Here is a 16,826-nt window from a genome sequence, read left to right on the forward strand (position 1 = left end):
TCTCGGCTCACTGCATCCTCCATCTCCCGGGTTCAAACGATTCTCCTGCCTCGGCCTCCTGAGTATCTGGGATTACAGGCATGCGCCACCATGCCCAGCTAATTTTGTATTTTTAGTAGAGACGGGTTTCTCCACGTTGGTCAGGCTGGTCTCCAACTCCCGACCTCAGTTGATCTGCCTGCCTTGGCCTCCCAAAGTGCTGGAATTAACAGGCGTGAGCCACCGTGCCTGGCCTCTTCTTTCTTTCTTTTTCTTTTTCTTTTTTGAGACGGAGTCTTGCTCTGTTGCCCAGGCTGGAGTACAGTGGCCGGATCTCAGCTCACTGCAAGCTCCGCCCCCCGGGTTTACGCCATTCTCCTGCCTCAGCCTCCCAAGTAGCTGGGACTACAGGCGCCCGCCACATCGCCCAGCTAGGTTTTGTATTTTTTAGTAGAGACGGGGTTTCACCATATTAGCCAGGATGGTCTCGATCTCCTGACCTCGTGATCCGCCCGTCTCGGCCTCCCAAAGTGCTGGGATTACAGGCTTGAGCCACCGCGCCCGGCTCAAGCGATTCTTATGCTTCAGCATCTCTAGTAGCTGGGATTACAGGCATGCCACCACGCCTGGCTGATTTTTGTATTTTTAGTAGAGACGGGGTTTCACCATGTTGGCCAGGCTGGTCTCAAACTCCCGACCTCAGGTGATCTGCAACCTCAGGTGATCCATCCACTTCGGCCTCCCAAAGTGCTGGGATTACAGGTGTGAGCTACCACGCCCGGCCCTATCTTTCTAAATTTTTTATCCATCTGATAGCTGCTACATAATGGTATCTCCTCATTGTTTTGTTTTTTGAGACAGGGTCTCATTGTGTCACCCAGGCTGGAGTGCAGTGGCACGGTCACAGTTCACTGCAGCCTCAACTTCTCGGGCTCACGTGATCCTTCTACCTCAGCCTCCCGAGTAGCTAGGACTAAAGGCATGTGCCACCACATTCAGGTAATTTTTTGTAGAGATGGGGTCTTGCTCTGTTGCTCAGGTTGGTCTCGAATTCCAGGGCTGAAGTGATCCATCTCAGCCTCCCAAAGTCCTGGGATTGTAGATGCGAGCCTCGGAATTCAGCCCTCCTTATTGTTTTCATTGGCATAGCTCTGATAGGCAGTGAGAGATATGGCTTCTCTGTGTGTGCCTAATAAGGTTCCTCTGTAAGTCAATTACTTGTAGCCTTTCTCCATTTTTTCTCTGAGCAGTTTTTAGAAGTTCCTGGTATCTTCCAGAGTCAAAACTGGCAAACTACAGCCTATGGGCCAGATACAGCCCGAAATCTGTTTTTCTACAACCCACAGCTAAGAATGATTTTTTTACGTTTTTTTTTTTTAATGTTTGAATGATTTAAAAAGTATATTTTGGGCCAAGTACAGTGGCTCATGCCTGTAATCCCAGCACTTTGGGAGGCCGAGGCCAAAGGATCACTTTAGGCCAGGAGTTTGAGACCAGCCTGGGCAATATAGTGACACCACTCTCTACAAAAAAAGTAAAAAAATTAGTTTGGCATGGTGACCTGCAGCTGTAGGCCCAGCTACTCGGGAGGGTGAGGCAGAAGGATTCCTTGAGCCCAGGAATTTTATGGTTGTGGACATGGGGTTCCACCATGTTGCCCAGGCTGGTTTCAAACTCCTGGGCTGAAGCGATCCACCCACCTCGGCCTCCTAAAGTGCTGGGATTACAGGCATGAGCCACCATGCCCAGCAAGCGCAGGATTTTGAGGCTGCAGCAAGCTATGATTGGACTCGAGCCTGGGCAACAGAAGTTGCCTGAAGTAGACTGGGCATGGTGGCTCACCTGAGGTCAGGAGGTGGAGACCACCCTGGCCAACATGGTGAAACTCGTCTCTACAACAATACAAAAATTAGCCGGCCATGATGGTGGGTGCCTGTAATCCCAGCTTCTCGGAAGGCTGAGGCAAGAGAATCGCTTGAACTTGGGAGGTGGAGGTTGCAGTGAGCTGAGATCACGCCATTGCACTCCAGCCTGGGCAATAAGAGCGAGGCTTCGTTTCAAAAAAAAAAAAAGTGCCTGAAGTCACTGCCTGCTTCTCTGTTGGGGCAGAATGGGCTTTGGGTGCTGCTCTAGTTTATTTTTTGATTTTTTCACATTAAAAAAAAAAATAGACACACAGTCTCGCCCTGTCTCAAAACAAATAATATTTCTTGACATGAACAAGATAATGTGAAATTCACGCTTATTGGATACAGCCACGCGGAAGCGTTTACATACTGTCTGTGGCTGGTTTTGTATTAGAACTATGCCACAGTTGAGCAGTTGCAACCAAGTCCTTGTGTTTGACATAACCAAAAATGTTTGCTATCTAGCCCTTCCCAGAAAGTTTGTTGACCGTGTTCTAGAAGATTATCCCTTGCCAATTTTTGCCTGTGCCAATCTCCGGCACTCCCCACCGCACCCATGAGGATCTTAGAGGTCTTCATTTTGTTTTGTTTTGTTTTGAGACGGAGTCTTGCTCTGTCATCCAGGCTAGAGTGCCGTGGCACGATCTCAGCTCACTGCAACCTCCGCCTCCCTGGTTCAAGCAATTCTGCCTCATCCTCCCAAGTAGCTGGGATTACAGGTGCCTGCCGCCATACCCAGCTAACTTTTGTATTATCAGTAGAGACTGGGTTTCACCATGTTGGCCAGGCTGATCTCAAACTCCTGACCTCAAGTGATCCGCCCACCTTGGCCTCCCGAAGTGCTGGGATTACAGGTGTAAGCCACCGTGCCTGGCCAGTTTTCGTTTTGAATATAGTTAAAACTGTTATTATGCTTGGAGGAATTTTTTTTTTTTTGAGACGGAGTCTCGCTCTGTCCCCCAGGCTGGAGTGCAGTGGCGTGATCTTGGCTTACCGCAAGCTCTGCCTCCAAAGTTCACACCGTTCTCCTGCCTCAGCCTCCCGAGTAGCTGGGACTACAGGCACCCGCCACCACTCCCAGCTAGTTTTTTGTATTTTTAGTAGAGACAGGGTTTCACCATGTTAGCCAGGATGGTCTCGATCTCCTGACCTCATGATCCGCCTGTCTCGGCGTCCCAAAGTGCTGGGGTTACAGGTGTGAGCCACTGCACCCGGCCCTGGAGGAATTTTTAAAAGAATCTTAACGGGGCACATTGACTCAACACCTGTAATCTCAGCACTTTGGTGGGAAAATTGCTTTGAGTCCAGGAGTTCAGGGCCAGCCTAGGCAACATAGTAAGACCCCCATCTCTACAAAAAATATAAAAATTGACCGGGCACGGTGGCTCATGCCTGTAATCCCAGCACTTTGGGAGGCCAGAGTGGGCAGATCACGAGGTCAGGAGTTCGAGACCAACCTGGCCAACATAGTGACACTCCATCTCTAATAAAAATACAAAAAAATTAACCGGGTATGGTGGTAGGCACCTGCTACTACTCGGGAGGCTGAGGCAGGAGAATCGCTTGAACCCAGGAGGCGGAGGTTGCAGTGAGCCGAGATGGCCCCACTCTACTCCAGCCTGGGGTGACAATGCAAGACTCTGTCTCAAAAAAAGAAAAAATTAGCCAGGTATGGTGGTGCATACCTGTAGTCCCAGCTACTCGGGAGGCTGAAGTGGGAGGATCACTTGAGCCCAGGAGTTCAAAGCTGGAGTGAGCTGTGATCATGCCGCTGCACTCCAGCCTGGACAGCAGAGTGAGACCCTGTCACTGAATGAATGAATGAATGAATGAATGAATCTTTCCCCTTCCTGAGTCCCGGATACTCTGCTACATTATTTCCCTTTAGCTTTGTAGTTGTACTTTCATCTTAATTCTTCACAATTTGTTTCTTGTGTATGGTGTGAGACAGGGATCCAGCTTGGCTCTTCTCATGTAAAGTAAGCTGCCTCTCCCAAAACCACACCACAGAATCCACCATCTCCCACTGGCTTGTGGAAACCCCCTCTGTCTTATCCTCAGTGCCCAGAGATTGGAGCCTGTGCTGGGCTGTCTTCTCTCTCCCATTGGTCCATTTGTTAATGCAAAAATGCCCTTCTGTTCTCATGGTTGTGACTTTGAAGTATGTTTAACTCTCTCACAGACCAACTACTCCATCTTTGTTCTTTTTCTGTAGAATTGTCTTAGCTCATCAATGGACTTCAGTTCTTTTGTGTGAATTTTAGTATCAGTTGGCCCCATTTCCCAGTGGGATAACAATAATAAGTATGATCAATTTTATTATTACTTGTTGTTGTTATTTTAGCATTCTGTGTCTAACCTTGAATTCCTTAGACTGGAAGGAGCCATCCCAGGTTTTGAAGTCACTGCCTACTTTTCTGTTGGGGCAAAATGGGCTTTGGTTCTGCTCTAGTTTGTTTGGATTTATTTTTTTCACTTTTTTTTTTTTTTTTTTTTGAGACAGAGTCTTACTCTGTCGCGCAGGCTGGAGTGCAGTGGCATAATCTCGGCTCAATGCAATCTCTGCCTCCTGGGTTCAAGCGATTCTCTTACCTCAGCCTCCCAAGTACCTGGGACTACAGGTGCATGCCACCACGCCTGGCTAATTTTTTATATTTTTAGTAGAGTTGGGTTTTAACCATGTTAGCCAAGATGGTCTCAATCTCCTAACCTTGTGGTCTGCCTGCCTCAGCCTCCCAAAGTCCTGGGATTACAGTTGTGAGCCACTGCGCCTGGCTTTTTTTTTTTTTTTTTTTTTTTTTTTTTAATATAGGGTCTAGGCTGGGCACAGTGGCTCACGCCTGTAATGCCAGCACTTTGGGAGGCTGAGGTGGGTGGATCACCTGAGGTCAGGAGTTCGAGACCAGCCTGACCCACACGGAGAAACCTCATCTCTACTAAAAATACAAAATTAGCCGGGCTTGGTGGCGCATGCCTATAATCCCAGCTACTTGGGAAGGCTGAGGCAGGAGAATCGCTTGAACCTGGGAGGTGGAGGTTGTGGTGAGCCGAGATCAGGCCATTGCACTCCAGCCTGGACAACAAGGCAAAATTCTGTCTCAAAAAAAAAAAAAAAAAAAAAAGGGTCTCACTCCGTCACCCAGGCTAGAGTACAGCAGTGCTGTCATAGCTCAATGTAACTTCAAACTCCCGGACTCAAGCAATGCTCTCATCTCAGCCAAGTATAGTCCCAAGTAGTTAGGACTATAGGCACACTCCACCACACCTGACTAATTTTTTAATTGTAGAAATAGAGTCTTGCTCTGTTGCCCAGGCTGGTCTTGAACTCCTGGCCTCAAGCGATCCTCCTGCCTCAGCCTCTCAAATTTTTTCACCATTTAAAATATCGTGGTAACATAGATAAAACATAAAATTTACCATCTGGCCAGGTGTGGTGGCTGACGCCTGTAATCCCAGCACTTTGGGAGGCTGAGGCAGGCAGATCACCAGAGGTCAGGAGTTCGAGACCAGCCTGGCCAACATGGCAAAACCCTGTCTCTACTAAAAATACAAATTAGCCAGGCGTGGTGGCACACGCCTGTAATCCCAGCTACTCATGAGGCTGAGGCAGAAGAATTGCTTGAATCCGGGAGGTGGAGTTTGCAGTGAGTCGAGATTACATCAATGCACTCCAACCTGGATGACAAAGCAAGACTCCATCTAAAAAAAAAAAAAAAAAATTTAACCATCTTATCCATTTTTGAGTATATAATTCAATGACATTAAGTACATTTGCATCGTTTGTTTGTGTGTGTTTTTTCTTGTGTTTGTTAGGGACAGGATCTCCCTATGTTGCCCAAACTGGTCTCACACTCCTGGGCTCAAGTGATCCTCCCCCCTCAGCCTCCCAAAGTCCTGGGATTATAGTGTGAACCACTGTGTCCAGCCCATTCACACTACTGCACAACCATCACCACCATCCATCTTCAGAACTTTCTTATCTTTCCAAACTGAAACTCTGTCCCCATTAAACACTCACTCCCATTCTCCTTCCCCCAGCCCCTGGCACCCACCGTTCTATTTTCTGTCTGTTTAAATCTGACAACTCTAGGGTCGGGCGCAGTGGTTCACACCTGTAACCCCAGCACTTTTGTAGTCCGAGGCAGGTGGATCACTTGAGGTCAGGAGTTCGAGATCACCCTGGCCAATATGGTGAAACATTGTCTCTAGTAAAAACACAAAAATCAGCCAGGCATGGTGGTGGGCACCTGGAGTCCCAACTATTCAGGAGGCTGAGGCAGGAGAATCACTTGAACCCGGGAGGCAGAGGTTGCAATGAGCCGAGGTTGCACCACTGCAGTCCAGCCTGGATGATGGAGCAAGACTGTATCAAATAATAATAATAATAATAATAATAATAAATCTTGGCAACTCTAGGGACCTCCTGTGAATGGAATCATGCAATGGTTTTGTCCCTTTTGCATCTGGCTTCTTTCACTTAGCATAACATTGTTCCACCTCATTTTTTGGCTCTCCCAGGATTTTTTTTTTTGGAGACAGAGTCCCGCTCTATCCCCCAGGCTGGCGTACAGTGGCATGATCTCGGCTCACTGCAGCCTCCGCCTCCCAGGTTCAAGCGATTCTTCTGCCTCAGCCTCCCAAGTAGCTGGGATTGCAAATGTCCACCACCATGCCCGGCTAATTTTTGTATTTTTAGTAGAGATGGGGTTTTGCCGTGTTTGCCACGCTGGTCTCTTAACTCCTGACTTCAAGTGATCCACCCGCCTCAGCCTCCCAAAGTGCTGGGATTACAAGCGTGAGCTACCGCGCCCGGCCTCTCCCAGGATTTCAAGTTAGGCGCCCTGCACTTTGGGCAGAGATTGACATTGTGAATCTGTCTCCTGGCCACGCAGTATGTTTGTTTATTTCATGTGAATTTATTGCCAAGTTTAAAAAGAAAAATCAAGAGACTGACATAGCAACTGGCGTTTGCTCTCGCTCGGTTCCCCACGCATGAGTTCAAGCCCTGGCTCTGGCATGGTTTTTATGTTTTCTGTGGTCTGAGCTGGCCACACCCTGGTCTGGGGATGCTGTTGGCCATGCTGATGACCGAGTGTCTCATGCAACCAGCCCTGTCTATGTTACTCTTTGCCTGTGTCCAGCATTTGGTCACCGTTCTGTACTAAAGTTGAATGTTGCCTGTGGGCCTCATTAAGTCACTGTAGATGGCAAAAAAAATTTAAGGCTGGGCATAGTAGCTCACGCCTATAATCCCAGCTATGCAAGAGGCTGAGGTGGGAGGATCCCTTGAGCTCTGGAGTTCAAGAGCAGCCTGGATAATATAACAAGACCCTGTCACAAAGAAAAAAAAAAAAAAAAAAAAAAAACTAACAACCTCTTTATCCATTAAAGGGAATTCACATTAATTGGTCTTCAGAGTTGGCGCCCTGGGGGACAGGAAGGGGAAGCCCCGAGGAAATGCTGACACAGAAGGCACGCATGGACTGGGCCGTGCTGCTCAGCCTGTAATCCCAGTACTTTGGAAGGCAGATCACTTGAGCTCAGGAGTTCAAGACCAGCCTGGGCAACATAGTGAAACCCCATCTCTACAAAAATTAGCCGGACACAGTGGCATGTGCCTTTACTGCCTGCCACTCAGGGGGCTGAGGCAGGAGAATCGCTTGAACCCCGGAGGCACAGGTTACAGTGAGCCGAGATCGCATCACTGCATTCAAGCTTGGGTGAAGGGAGTGAAACCCTGTCTTAAAAAGCAGCCTGGGGGGACCTGAGTGGATTCCAAGACATTGGTGGCTACATGAAAAGGAAACTGGACTTTTATTCCACGCTGTTGGCTGGCAGTCCAGGACCTCAGCGTCCAGGAAGCCACCTTTGTCCTCAGACCAACCTGGGTGGGTGTTTTGTTGTCTTTTGTTTTGTTTCGTTTTTTTAGTCAGGATGTGTTTTTTTTTTAATTTTTTTTGTTTCTTTTCCTTTTTTTTTTTTTTTTTTTTTTGGGCGGATGTCTCGCTCTGTCGCCCAGGCTGGAGTGCAGTGGCCGGATCTTTGGCTCACTTGCAAAACTCCGCCTCCCGGGTTTACGCCATTCTCCTGCCTCAAGCCTCCCGAGTAGCTGGGACTACAGGCGCCCGCCACCTCGCCCGTTCCGTTTTTTGTATTCTTTTTAGTAGAGACGGGGTTTCACCGTGTTCGCCAGGATGTCTCGATCTCCTGAACTCGTGATCCGCCCGTCTCGGCACCTCCCAAAGTGCTGCGGTTACAGGCTTGAGACCGCGCCCGGCCTTTTTTTTTTTATTTTCAAGACGGAGTCTCGCTCTGTCACCCAGGCTGGAGTGCAGTGGTGTGATCTCGGCTCACTGCAACCTCTGCCTCCCTGGTTCAAGCAATTCTCCTGCCTCAGCCTCCCTAGTAGCTGGGATTACAGTCATCCCCACCCCACCATGCCCAGTTAATTTTTGTATTTTTAGTAGAGATGGGGTTTCACCATGTTGGCCAGGCTGGTCTTGAACTCCTGACCTCGTGATCTGCCTGCCTCAGCCTCCCAGAGTGCTGGGATTACAGGCGTGAGCCACCGGGTCCGGCAGCGAAAACGTGTTTTTATCTGATTTATTTTATTTTATTTTATTTTTTAAGAGGCAGGGTCTTGCTCTGTTGCCCAGGCTGGAGTGCAATGGCATGATTTCTGCTCACTGCAACCTCCGCCTCCTAGGTTCAAGCAATTCTCCTGATTCAGCCTCCTGAGTAGCTAGAATGACAGGTGTGCACCACCACGCCCGGCTAGAGACAGGGTTTCACCATGTTAGCCAGGCTGGTCTCGAACTTCTGATCTCAGGTGATCCGCCCGCCTCGGCCTCCCAGAGTGCTGGGATTACAGGCGTGAGCCACCGTGCCTGGCCGAACCTTATTTTTAGAGATCACTCAGGCTCGAGCCAGGAATATAGGACCACAGGGTTGTCACTTGTCTCTGACTAGCTGCTGGGCAGGCACCAAACAGGTTGGAACTGTATTCTGCCACCTGCTCAAGGGGTGATCTTGGCAGCTCTGCGCCTCAGTTTCCTCATCTGTAATAATCCGACTTCCCTTCGAGGGCAAGGAAGACTGGATGTGGTAACACAGAAATCAGCCCTGTCACAGCTCCTGGCCCAGGGTGTATGACCCACAGGGCAGGAGCTATCAGGCTGTGGTGGTTTGGCTTTTATGACCAAGAGCAGACACCTCATTTCCTGCCCCTCCAGGCCTCCCACAAGTTCCTGCCGAATCGTCCTCGTCACCCCCGGGGTCCAAGGTAGCCTCCCTTACACAGCCTGAGAAGACCACAGGCCGAGAGCCTGCCCAGGACACCACCCACAGGGAGCCCACCAGGCAAGCAGCCTCCCGAGAGACCGAGGAGGCCGGGGGCGCCGGTAAGTAAGTGGTGGGTGGCTGCCAGGAGGGATGGGGCACCCAGATGGCATCCCCTCGGAGTCTGGTCCTGAAGGCGTCTCACAACACCTCCTCTGTTCTCCCCTCCAGGCGGGCCTCCAGCAGGCGTGCGATCTATCATGAAACGGAAAGAGGAGATTGCAGACCCCACAGCCCACCGGAGGAGCCTCCAGTTCGTGGGGGTCAACGGCGGGTGAGAGGAGAAGACCCCCTAACCCACACTTCCTGCCCCTCCTCCATTCATCCATGCATGAGAGCCTCCTAATTTCCTCATTCCAAGCCCCTTGCTTTGATTAATTCATTTAATCAAACCACAATACAGAGATGAGGAAACTGAGGCACCGGGAGGCTGAGCGCATTGCTGGAGCTCACTCAGTGACCCAGGAGTCAACCCCAGGTGCCCTGGCTCAAGAACTCAAGGTGTAACCACTGCACAGCTCTACCCCACAGAAGGTGCCGGACTCCGCTTCCTGCCCTAATAGAGCTCCTGGTCCAGTGGGGAGCTGGCACCGATGGGTGGTTGGAGCCACTTATCAGGTTGTGGTTGGAGCCATGATGGAGAACACTCAGGTGGTAGTGGGCCTCAAGAAAGACACAGGTGGCCCTAGGGGAGTCCCAGAAGGAGGAGACGCAGGTGCTGCGGAAGAAGTAGGAGCTAGCAAGGTGAAGAGAGGGCGTGGGGAGGGCTCTCCTGGCAGGGGCATAGCGTGGGTAAAAGCTCAGAGGCGGGAAAGCAGAGTGACATGAGAAGTGGGAGGCGCAGGGAGTGATGATTGGTTTGGGGCCCTGAATGCCAAGCCTAGAAGCTTGATTAGGTTTTGTCCAGAGCCAGCAAGAAACAGGAGAGCGCCCTATTTGCAGTAGAACAGGAGGTCTGAATCACCTGTGTTTAATAGGGTTCGAAGTGGCCGGGCACAGTGGCTCACATCTGTAATCCCAGCGCTTTGGGAGGCTGAGGCATGTAGATCACTTGAGTTCAGGAGTTTGAGACCAGCCTGGCCAACATGGTGAAATTCCATCTCTGTTAAAAATACAAAAAATAGCTGGGTGTGGTGGGTGCCTATAGTCTTAGCTACTTGGGAGGCTGAAGCAGGAGAATCGCTTGAACCCAGGAGACAGGCTACTTGGGAGGCTGAGGCAGGAGAATCGCTTGAACCCAGGAGACAGGTTGCAGTGAACCAAGATTGCACCATTGCACTCCAGCCTGGGTGACAGAGCGAGACTCTGTCTCAAAAAAAAAAAAGGCTAGAGGCGGCTGTGCGCAACAGCTCACACCTTTAATCCCAGCATTTTGGGATGCTGAGGTAGGCGGATCGCCTGAGCTCAGGAGTTCGAAATCAGCCTGGCCAACATGGCGAAACCCTGTCTCTACTAAAAGAATACAAAAATTAGCTGAGCACAGTGGTGCGAACCTGTAGTCCCAGCTATTTGGGAGGCTCAGGCAGAAGAATCGCTTGAACCCAGGAGGCAGAGGTTGCAGTGAGCCAAGATCACACCACTGCAGTCCAACCTGGGCAAAAGTCAGACCCTATCTTAAAAAGGCTGGGGATATGGCTGGGCGCAGTGGCTCACACCTGTAATCCCAACACTTTGGGAGGCCGAGGTGGGCAGATCACTTGCATTCAGGAGTTCAAGACCAGCCTGGCCAAATAGTGAAACTCTGTCGCTACTAAAAATACAAAAATTAGCCATGCGTGGTGGCAGGTGCCTGTAATCCCAGCTACCCGGGAGGCTGAGGCAGGAGAATGGCTTGAACCCAGGAGGTGGAGGTTGCAGTGAGCACCACTGCACTCCAGCCTGGGCAACAGAGCAAGACTCTGTCGCAAAAAAAAAAAAAAGACGGTGGGTATGCTAGAAGTGTCAAAGGGCAGCAGGTGAAAAGCAGTGCCCTTCCCCCCAAGCATGATCACAATCACTGCTAATGTTTATTGAGCGCTTATTGTATACTAGTTGCTGTAAATCACATGGCACAGCCCCGGAATGTCAACACTGCCATTACAGAGGTCGGGTCACCGGATTCCTGCCTTCCTTTCCCACCATTTCTCATCCCGTCTGCAGCATCTCCCCTACCCCACTCGTTCCTCCCCAGGTATGAGTCATCATCGGAGGACTCCAGCACGGCAGAGAACATCTCAGACAACGACAGCACAGAGAACGAGGCCCCAGAGCCAAGGGAGAGGGTTCCGAGTGTGGCCGAAGCCCCCCAGCTCAGGCCTGCAGGGATGGCCGTGGCCAAGACTAGCCGGCAGGAATGCCAGCTATCTCGAGAATCTCAGCACATACCCACTGCTGAGGGGGCATCAGGATCAAACACAGAGGAGGAGATCAGGTCCATTTTCTGGGTGGGAGGGATTCAGGCAGGGCTGGGGGTGGATGATCTCTGCCTCAAACCCCACCATTCAAGACCGTCGAAGGACCTTTCTATCAGTCATGCATACTTTAGTCTGAATTAGCAAACGAGCACTTGCCCCTTCTGGGCATCTGAAGTTCTGGAGGCTTTGCTAAAGGGCCTGGTGGAAGTATTTTGGGCTGCCGGGGTTAGGATTTGGGGGGCCAGCCAAAGTTTATCCTGAAGTCACCCACCTACTTTGGGACGTTTCCTCTACCTGCCTGTTCTATTTATGTCTCTTTTTCATTCCCCTGGTGAAAAAATTTGCCCTTGGGAAATATTTTCCATCTGCCGGTGGGCATTTGGAATCAACTTTGGCTTGGTGTCCACTCTCCTTTCGGGGTCTGCGTGTTCCCCACATCTGCCCCTTGGGGTGCAATGTAAATGCGTGTCCTGGGTGAAGGAGGGTCTGAGATGCCACCATTCAGGTGACCCTAGTGTGAGTGACGTGGTGCAGAATGTCAAGTCCCTTCCCAGGCACCACAGCGGGATGTGAGGATTCTGGGGGAGAATGCAGGGGGCTGGGGGCTTACTTAGCCCCCTGCTTTGTCTGTTCCTGGCAGGATGGAGCTAAGCCCTGACCTCATCTCAGCCTGCTTGGCCCTGGAAAAGTACCTGGACAATCCCAACGCCCTCACGGAGCGGGAGCTGGTACGATCCCCACCCACACTCCTACCTCCACCCCACCCGTGGCCTCTTCTCATCCTCGGTGACTTCCTGCTTCTGCCTAGTGGGGACCCTGAGACCCAAGCCCAGAGCTTGGGAGTGGGTGGTGCTCAAGTAATGGGCCTCGGAGAGAGGCCAGGGAGATGGGGAGGACGAACACTCACTGGCCAAGCCTGGCCTTAGGTTGCTGTTCTTCCTGGGGGCTTCAGGGGCGGGGCATCCAGATTTCCCTTTTGGGGCACCTACACTTGACTTTGGAGATTATAACCAGGGCTGGGCGTGGTGGCTCATGCCTGTCATCCTGTTGCTTTGGGAGGCCAAGGCAGGAGGATCACTTGAGGCCAGGAGTTCAAGACCAGCCTGGGCAACATGGTGAGATCCCATTTCTATAAACAAATTCTTTTTTAAATTTTATTATTTATTTATTTGAGATGGAGTCTTGCTCTGTCACCCAGGCTGGAGTGCAGTGGCGTAATCTCGGCTCACTGCAACCTCTGCCTCCTGGGTTCACGCCATTCTCCTGCCTCAGCCTCCCGAGTAGCTGGGACTACAGGAGTGGGCCACCACGTCTGGTTAATTTTCTCATATTTTGAGTAGGGACGGGGTTTCACCGTGTTGGGCAAGATGGTCTCGAACTCATGACCTCAAGTGATCCGCCTGCCTTAGCCTCCCAAAGTGCTGGGATTACAGGCGTGAACCACTGCACTCAGCCTCTACAAATTCTTTTAAAAATTAGCCGGGCATAGTGGTGCATGTCTGTGGTCCCAGGTACTTGGGAGGCGGAGACGAGAGGATGGCTTGAGCCTAGGAGGTTAAGGCTGCGGTGAGTCCTGATCATGTCACTGCACTCCAGCCTAGGCAACAGAACGAGACTCTGTCTCACAAAAAAAAAAAGAGAGAGAGACAGAGTAATTATATCCAGGGTGGAGGTGCTCACACCTTCCTTGGGGAACATGTTGGGGATTGCAAAGTCCACACCCCACTCCAAGGGTCTTATTGGGACAGAGATGTGCTTCCCTCTGGGAGCACTTGCACTTCCCTTGAGATCCTTTTCCAGGACAAGGGCACCACGCTTTGCTCCAGGGGGTCCGTCTGGGGTTGGGGGTGTCCCAGTGGGCCTCCCCCACCCTCATGTCCTCTCCCACCTGACTCGCCTGCAGAAAGTGGCCTACACCACAGTGCTGCAGGAGTGGCTGCGCCTGGCCTGCCGCAGCGATGCACACCCCGAGCTGGTGCGGCGGCACCTGGTCACGTTCCGGGCCATGTCTGCGCGGCTGCTGGACTACGTGGTCAACATCGCCGACAGCAACGGCAACACGGCGCTGCACTACTCCGTGTCTCATGCCAACTTCCCCGTGGTGCAGCAGCTGCTCGACAGCGGTGAGCCCAGCGGGGAGGACAAGGCGACTCTAAAGCAGCCGGCTGTCCGCCATGCCCAGTCTGATAGGGAAGACGCTGCCCTCCCCATCTGATGGGGAAGATGATGGAGGAGTCGTGGCCTTCTCAGTATAATAGAGGGAACACCTCTCTCCCAGTCCACCTTCCAATCAGATGTGGAGGGACACCAGCCTTCCAGTTTGATAGAGGAGACAGCACCTTCCCAGTTCAATGGTGGGGGTATATGGCACTCCCAGTCTGATGGAGGAGTTGCTGCCTTACCAGTCTGATGGAGGACATGCCACCCTTCCAGTCTGATGGGGGGGACACCACCCTCCCAGGCTGATGGAGGAGACACCACCTGCCTAGTTTAATGGAGGAGACACCTTCCCAGCTCATTGTGGGGGGAATGTGGCCCTTCCAGTCTGATAGAGGAGAAGCTGCCTTCCCAGTCTAATGGTGGAGACACTGCCCTCCCAGTCTAATGAGTGAGACACCACCTTCCCAGTCTAACGAGGGAGACATGACTCTCCTAGTCTGATAGCAGAGACTCTACCCTCCTGGTCTTATGTGGGAGATGCTGTCCTCCCAGTCTGATGGAGGAGACACTGCCTTCCCAGTCTGGTGGGGGAGGCACGGGCCCTACCTTTAGCCAGCATAATGGAAAAGGCAGAAGTGATGTTAGGGAAAACGTGTGGCCCTCCAGCATCCCCAAACACGCCTGCATGATGGAGGCGACATCTCTGGATGCCACATAGCCCTGGTAATCATAGCCTCCCTCATCCAAACCCCCTGAAGTTTCACTGGTGCTGTTATCCTTATAATTGCCCATGGACTCACTTCATCTATACTCTTCTGCCTAGCAAATTCAAATTGTGAACGAACCCACAGTCGCATTATAATACTCTCTCGAGGACTTCAAACTCTACTTCCACTGATAGCCTTCTGATGGTTCTTGGCAAACCTCACCAATCTAGCCCTACCCCCCACTATTAATCTAATTGGTCTAAGAGAAGGATGTGTCCTCAAGTCTCAGGCTTAGAAAGAAGATGTGGCCCTCAGTTCAGCAGGAAGAAACTTGCCCTTCCCTCTTCAACTTGGGGAGACAGCCTCCCAGGCTGATGAAGGACTCAGGGCCCACAATCTGATGGGGGAGACATGGGCCAGTCTGAGGGTAAATGGCTGTTCCAAAATTAACGGGGGAGACCCAGTTCCTATTCTCAGCCCTAAATATAGATGCCAGCATCAGGGGCCCCAAATCTGATGGAGGAGGGACCGTCTCCAACTTTAGGAGCCCCTGGTGTAATGGGGTGACCCAATGGAGATGGAGGCCTCTGGGGTAGAGTGGGGTCCTCTGAGAAAAGGGAGGGATTAGGGCATGCCTAGACTGATGGAGGAGACGTGATACCCACGTTCCTTGGGGCAGTCCACTAGCAGAGATGCCTGGTCTGAGGGTTCACACCACCCCTCTTAGGTGTCTGCAAGGTGGACAAACAGAACCGTGCTGGCTACAGCCCTATTATGCTCACCGCTCTGGCCACCCTGAAGACCCAGGACGACATCGAGACTGTCCTTCAGCTCTTCCGGCTCGGCGACGTCAATGCCAAAGCCAGCCAGGTATGGGAACCCCTGCTGCTGCAGAACCAGGCTGCTCTTCCTCCTTTATGACATCCCGGCTGTGTGACAGGCCCAAACCCAGGTGGTCTAGCTCCAGAGCCCTGCTCTTCATGGCCAGGCTGTCTCTGACACAGGACTTTCTTGTGGAAACTGGAAGGAGTGGAGGATATGGGGGTCCTTACCTTTCTTAATATGACCCCGTCCCACATCCTGCTGGACAGTTCATTGAGCAGCAGCTGGGTTCCCTGGGCTGGACACTAGGGATTCAAATAGTGAACAAGCAGGCATGGTCTCCTGAAGCTCACTAACTAGCCCGTGCTTCAAGCCATAAGCATTTCAGGGAGCACCGGGACTGGAGCCAGTTTGGACTCAGGGCTGCAGGAAACCACCAGGGGAGTTTAAGCAGAAGTGGCATGGCCTGATTCCTGGTCTGAGCGCTCCCTTTGGCTGTGTGTTAGGAAGCAGAAACAGGTACTGTGCAGGTGACTGGGGCTTATGGACAGGTGTGTGGGCAAAAGAGCAGGGAAGCCAGGACCCACTGGGGACAGTGAGGAGGAGAGGGATTGCCAACAGCCTGAAGATAGCAAAGGAACAAAACAGGGAGCTGTGACAGGCCATAACAGGCATAATCTTGCTTTATCTTTATTGATTTAATTTTGTTTTAATTTCCAAGAGATTTTCTTAGTGGCTTCATTTTCAAAAAATTAAGGCCGGGCGCCATGGCTCATGCCTGTAATCCCAGCACTGTGGGAGGCCAAGGTGGGTGGATCACCTGAGGTTAGGAGTTCAAGACCAGCCTGACCAACATGGTAAAACCCTGTCTTTATTAAAAAATAAAACAATTAGCTGGGCATGGTGGCACCTGCCTGTAATCCCAGCCACTCGGGAGGCTGAGGCAGGAGAATCGCTTGAACCTGGGAGGTAGAAGTTGCAGTAAGCTGAGATCTCACCACTGTACTCCAGCCTGGGCTACAGAGTGAGACTCTGTCTCAAAAAAAAGAAAAAAAATCGGCCAGGCGCGGTGGCTTACGCCTGTAATCCCAGCGCTTTGGGAGGCCGAGGTAGGCGGATCACGAGGTCAGTAGTTCGAGACCAGTCTGACCAACATGGTGAAACCCCATTTCTACTTAAAAAAAAATACAAAAATTAGCTGGGCATGGTGGCATGCACCTGTAATCCCAGCTACCGAAGGCAGGAGAATCACTTGAACCAGGAGGCGGAGGTTGCAGTGAGCCAAGATCGCGCCACTGCACTCCAGCCTGGGTGACAGAGTGAGACTCCATCTCAAAAAAAACAAAAACAAAAAAATTAAGGTGAGGTTCACCGAGGTGGCTCATGCCTGTAACCCCAGCACTTTGGGAAAACAAAGGGGGAGAATTGCTTGAGGTCAGGAGTTCGAGACCAGCCTGAGGAACCTAGAGATGCCCCCGCCGACACCTCCTCTCTATTAAAAAAAAAAAGAAAGGCCGGGC

At 51.5% G+C, this 16,826-nt stretch overlaps 1 protein-coding gene across 5 annotated transcripts in view; it reads left to right on the forward strand.

Annotated features, from left to right (window-relative positions):
* Positions 1 to 16,826, forward strand: part of KANK2 (KN motif and ankyrin repeat domains 2) — a 35,283-nt gene that overhangs the window by 11,259 nt on the left and 7,198 nt on the right. For all 5 annotated transcript variants that reach the window (XM_017869478.1, XM_017869481.1, XM_017869482.1 and 2 more), the window contains 6 exons: positions 9,119 to 9,286; positions 9,396 to 9,498; positions 11,395 to 11,634; positions 12,258 to 12,345; positions 13,521 to 13,740; positions 15,212 to 15,354. In XM_017869478.1, coding sequence (XP_017724967.1) covers positions 9,119 to 9,286; positions 9,396 to 9,498; positions 11,395 to 11,634; positions 12,258 to 12,345; positions 13,521 to 13,740; positions 15,212 to 15,354 — 962 coding nt within the window. The remainder of the gene's footprint in view (positions 1 to 9,118; positions 9,287 to 9,395; positions 9,499 to 11,394; positions 11,635 to 12,257; positions 12,346 to 13,520; positions 13,741 to 15,211; positions 15,355 to 16,826) is intronic.

The sequence above is a fragment of the Rhinopithecus bieti genome, unplaced genomic scaffold (genome assembly GCF_001698545.2).
Source record: "Rhinopithecus bieti isolate Rb0 unplaced genomic scaffold, ASM169854v2 scaffold_5025, whole genome shotgun sequence".
Classification (NCBI taxonomy): domain Eukaryota; kingdom Metazoa; phylum Chordata; class Mammalia; order Primates; family Cercopithecidae; genus Rhinopithecus; species Rhinopithecus bieti.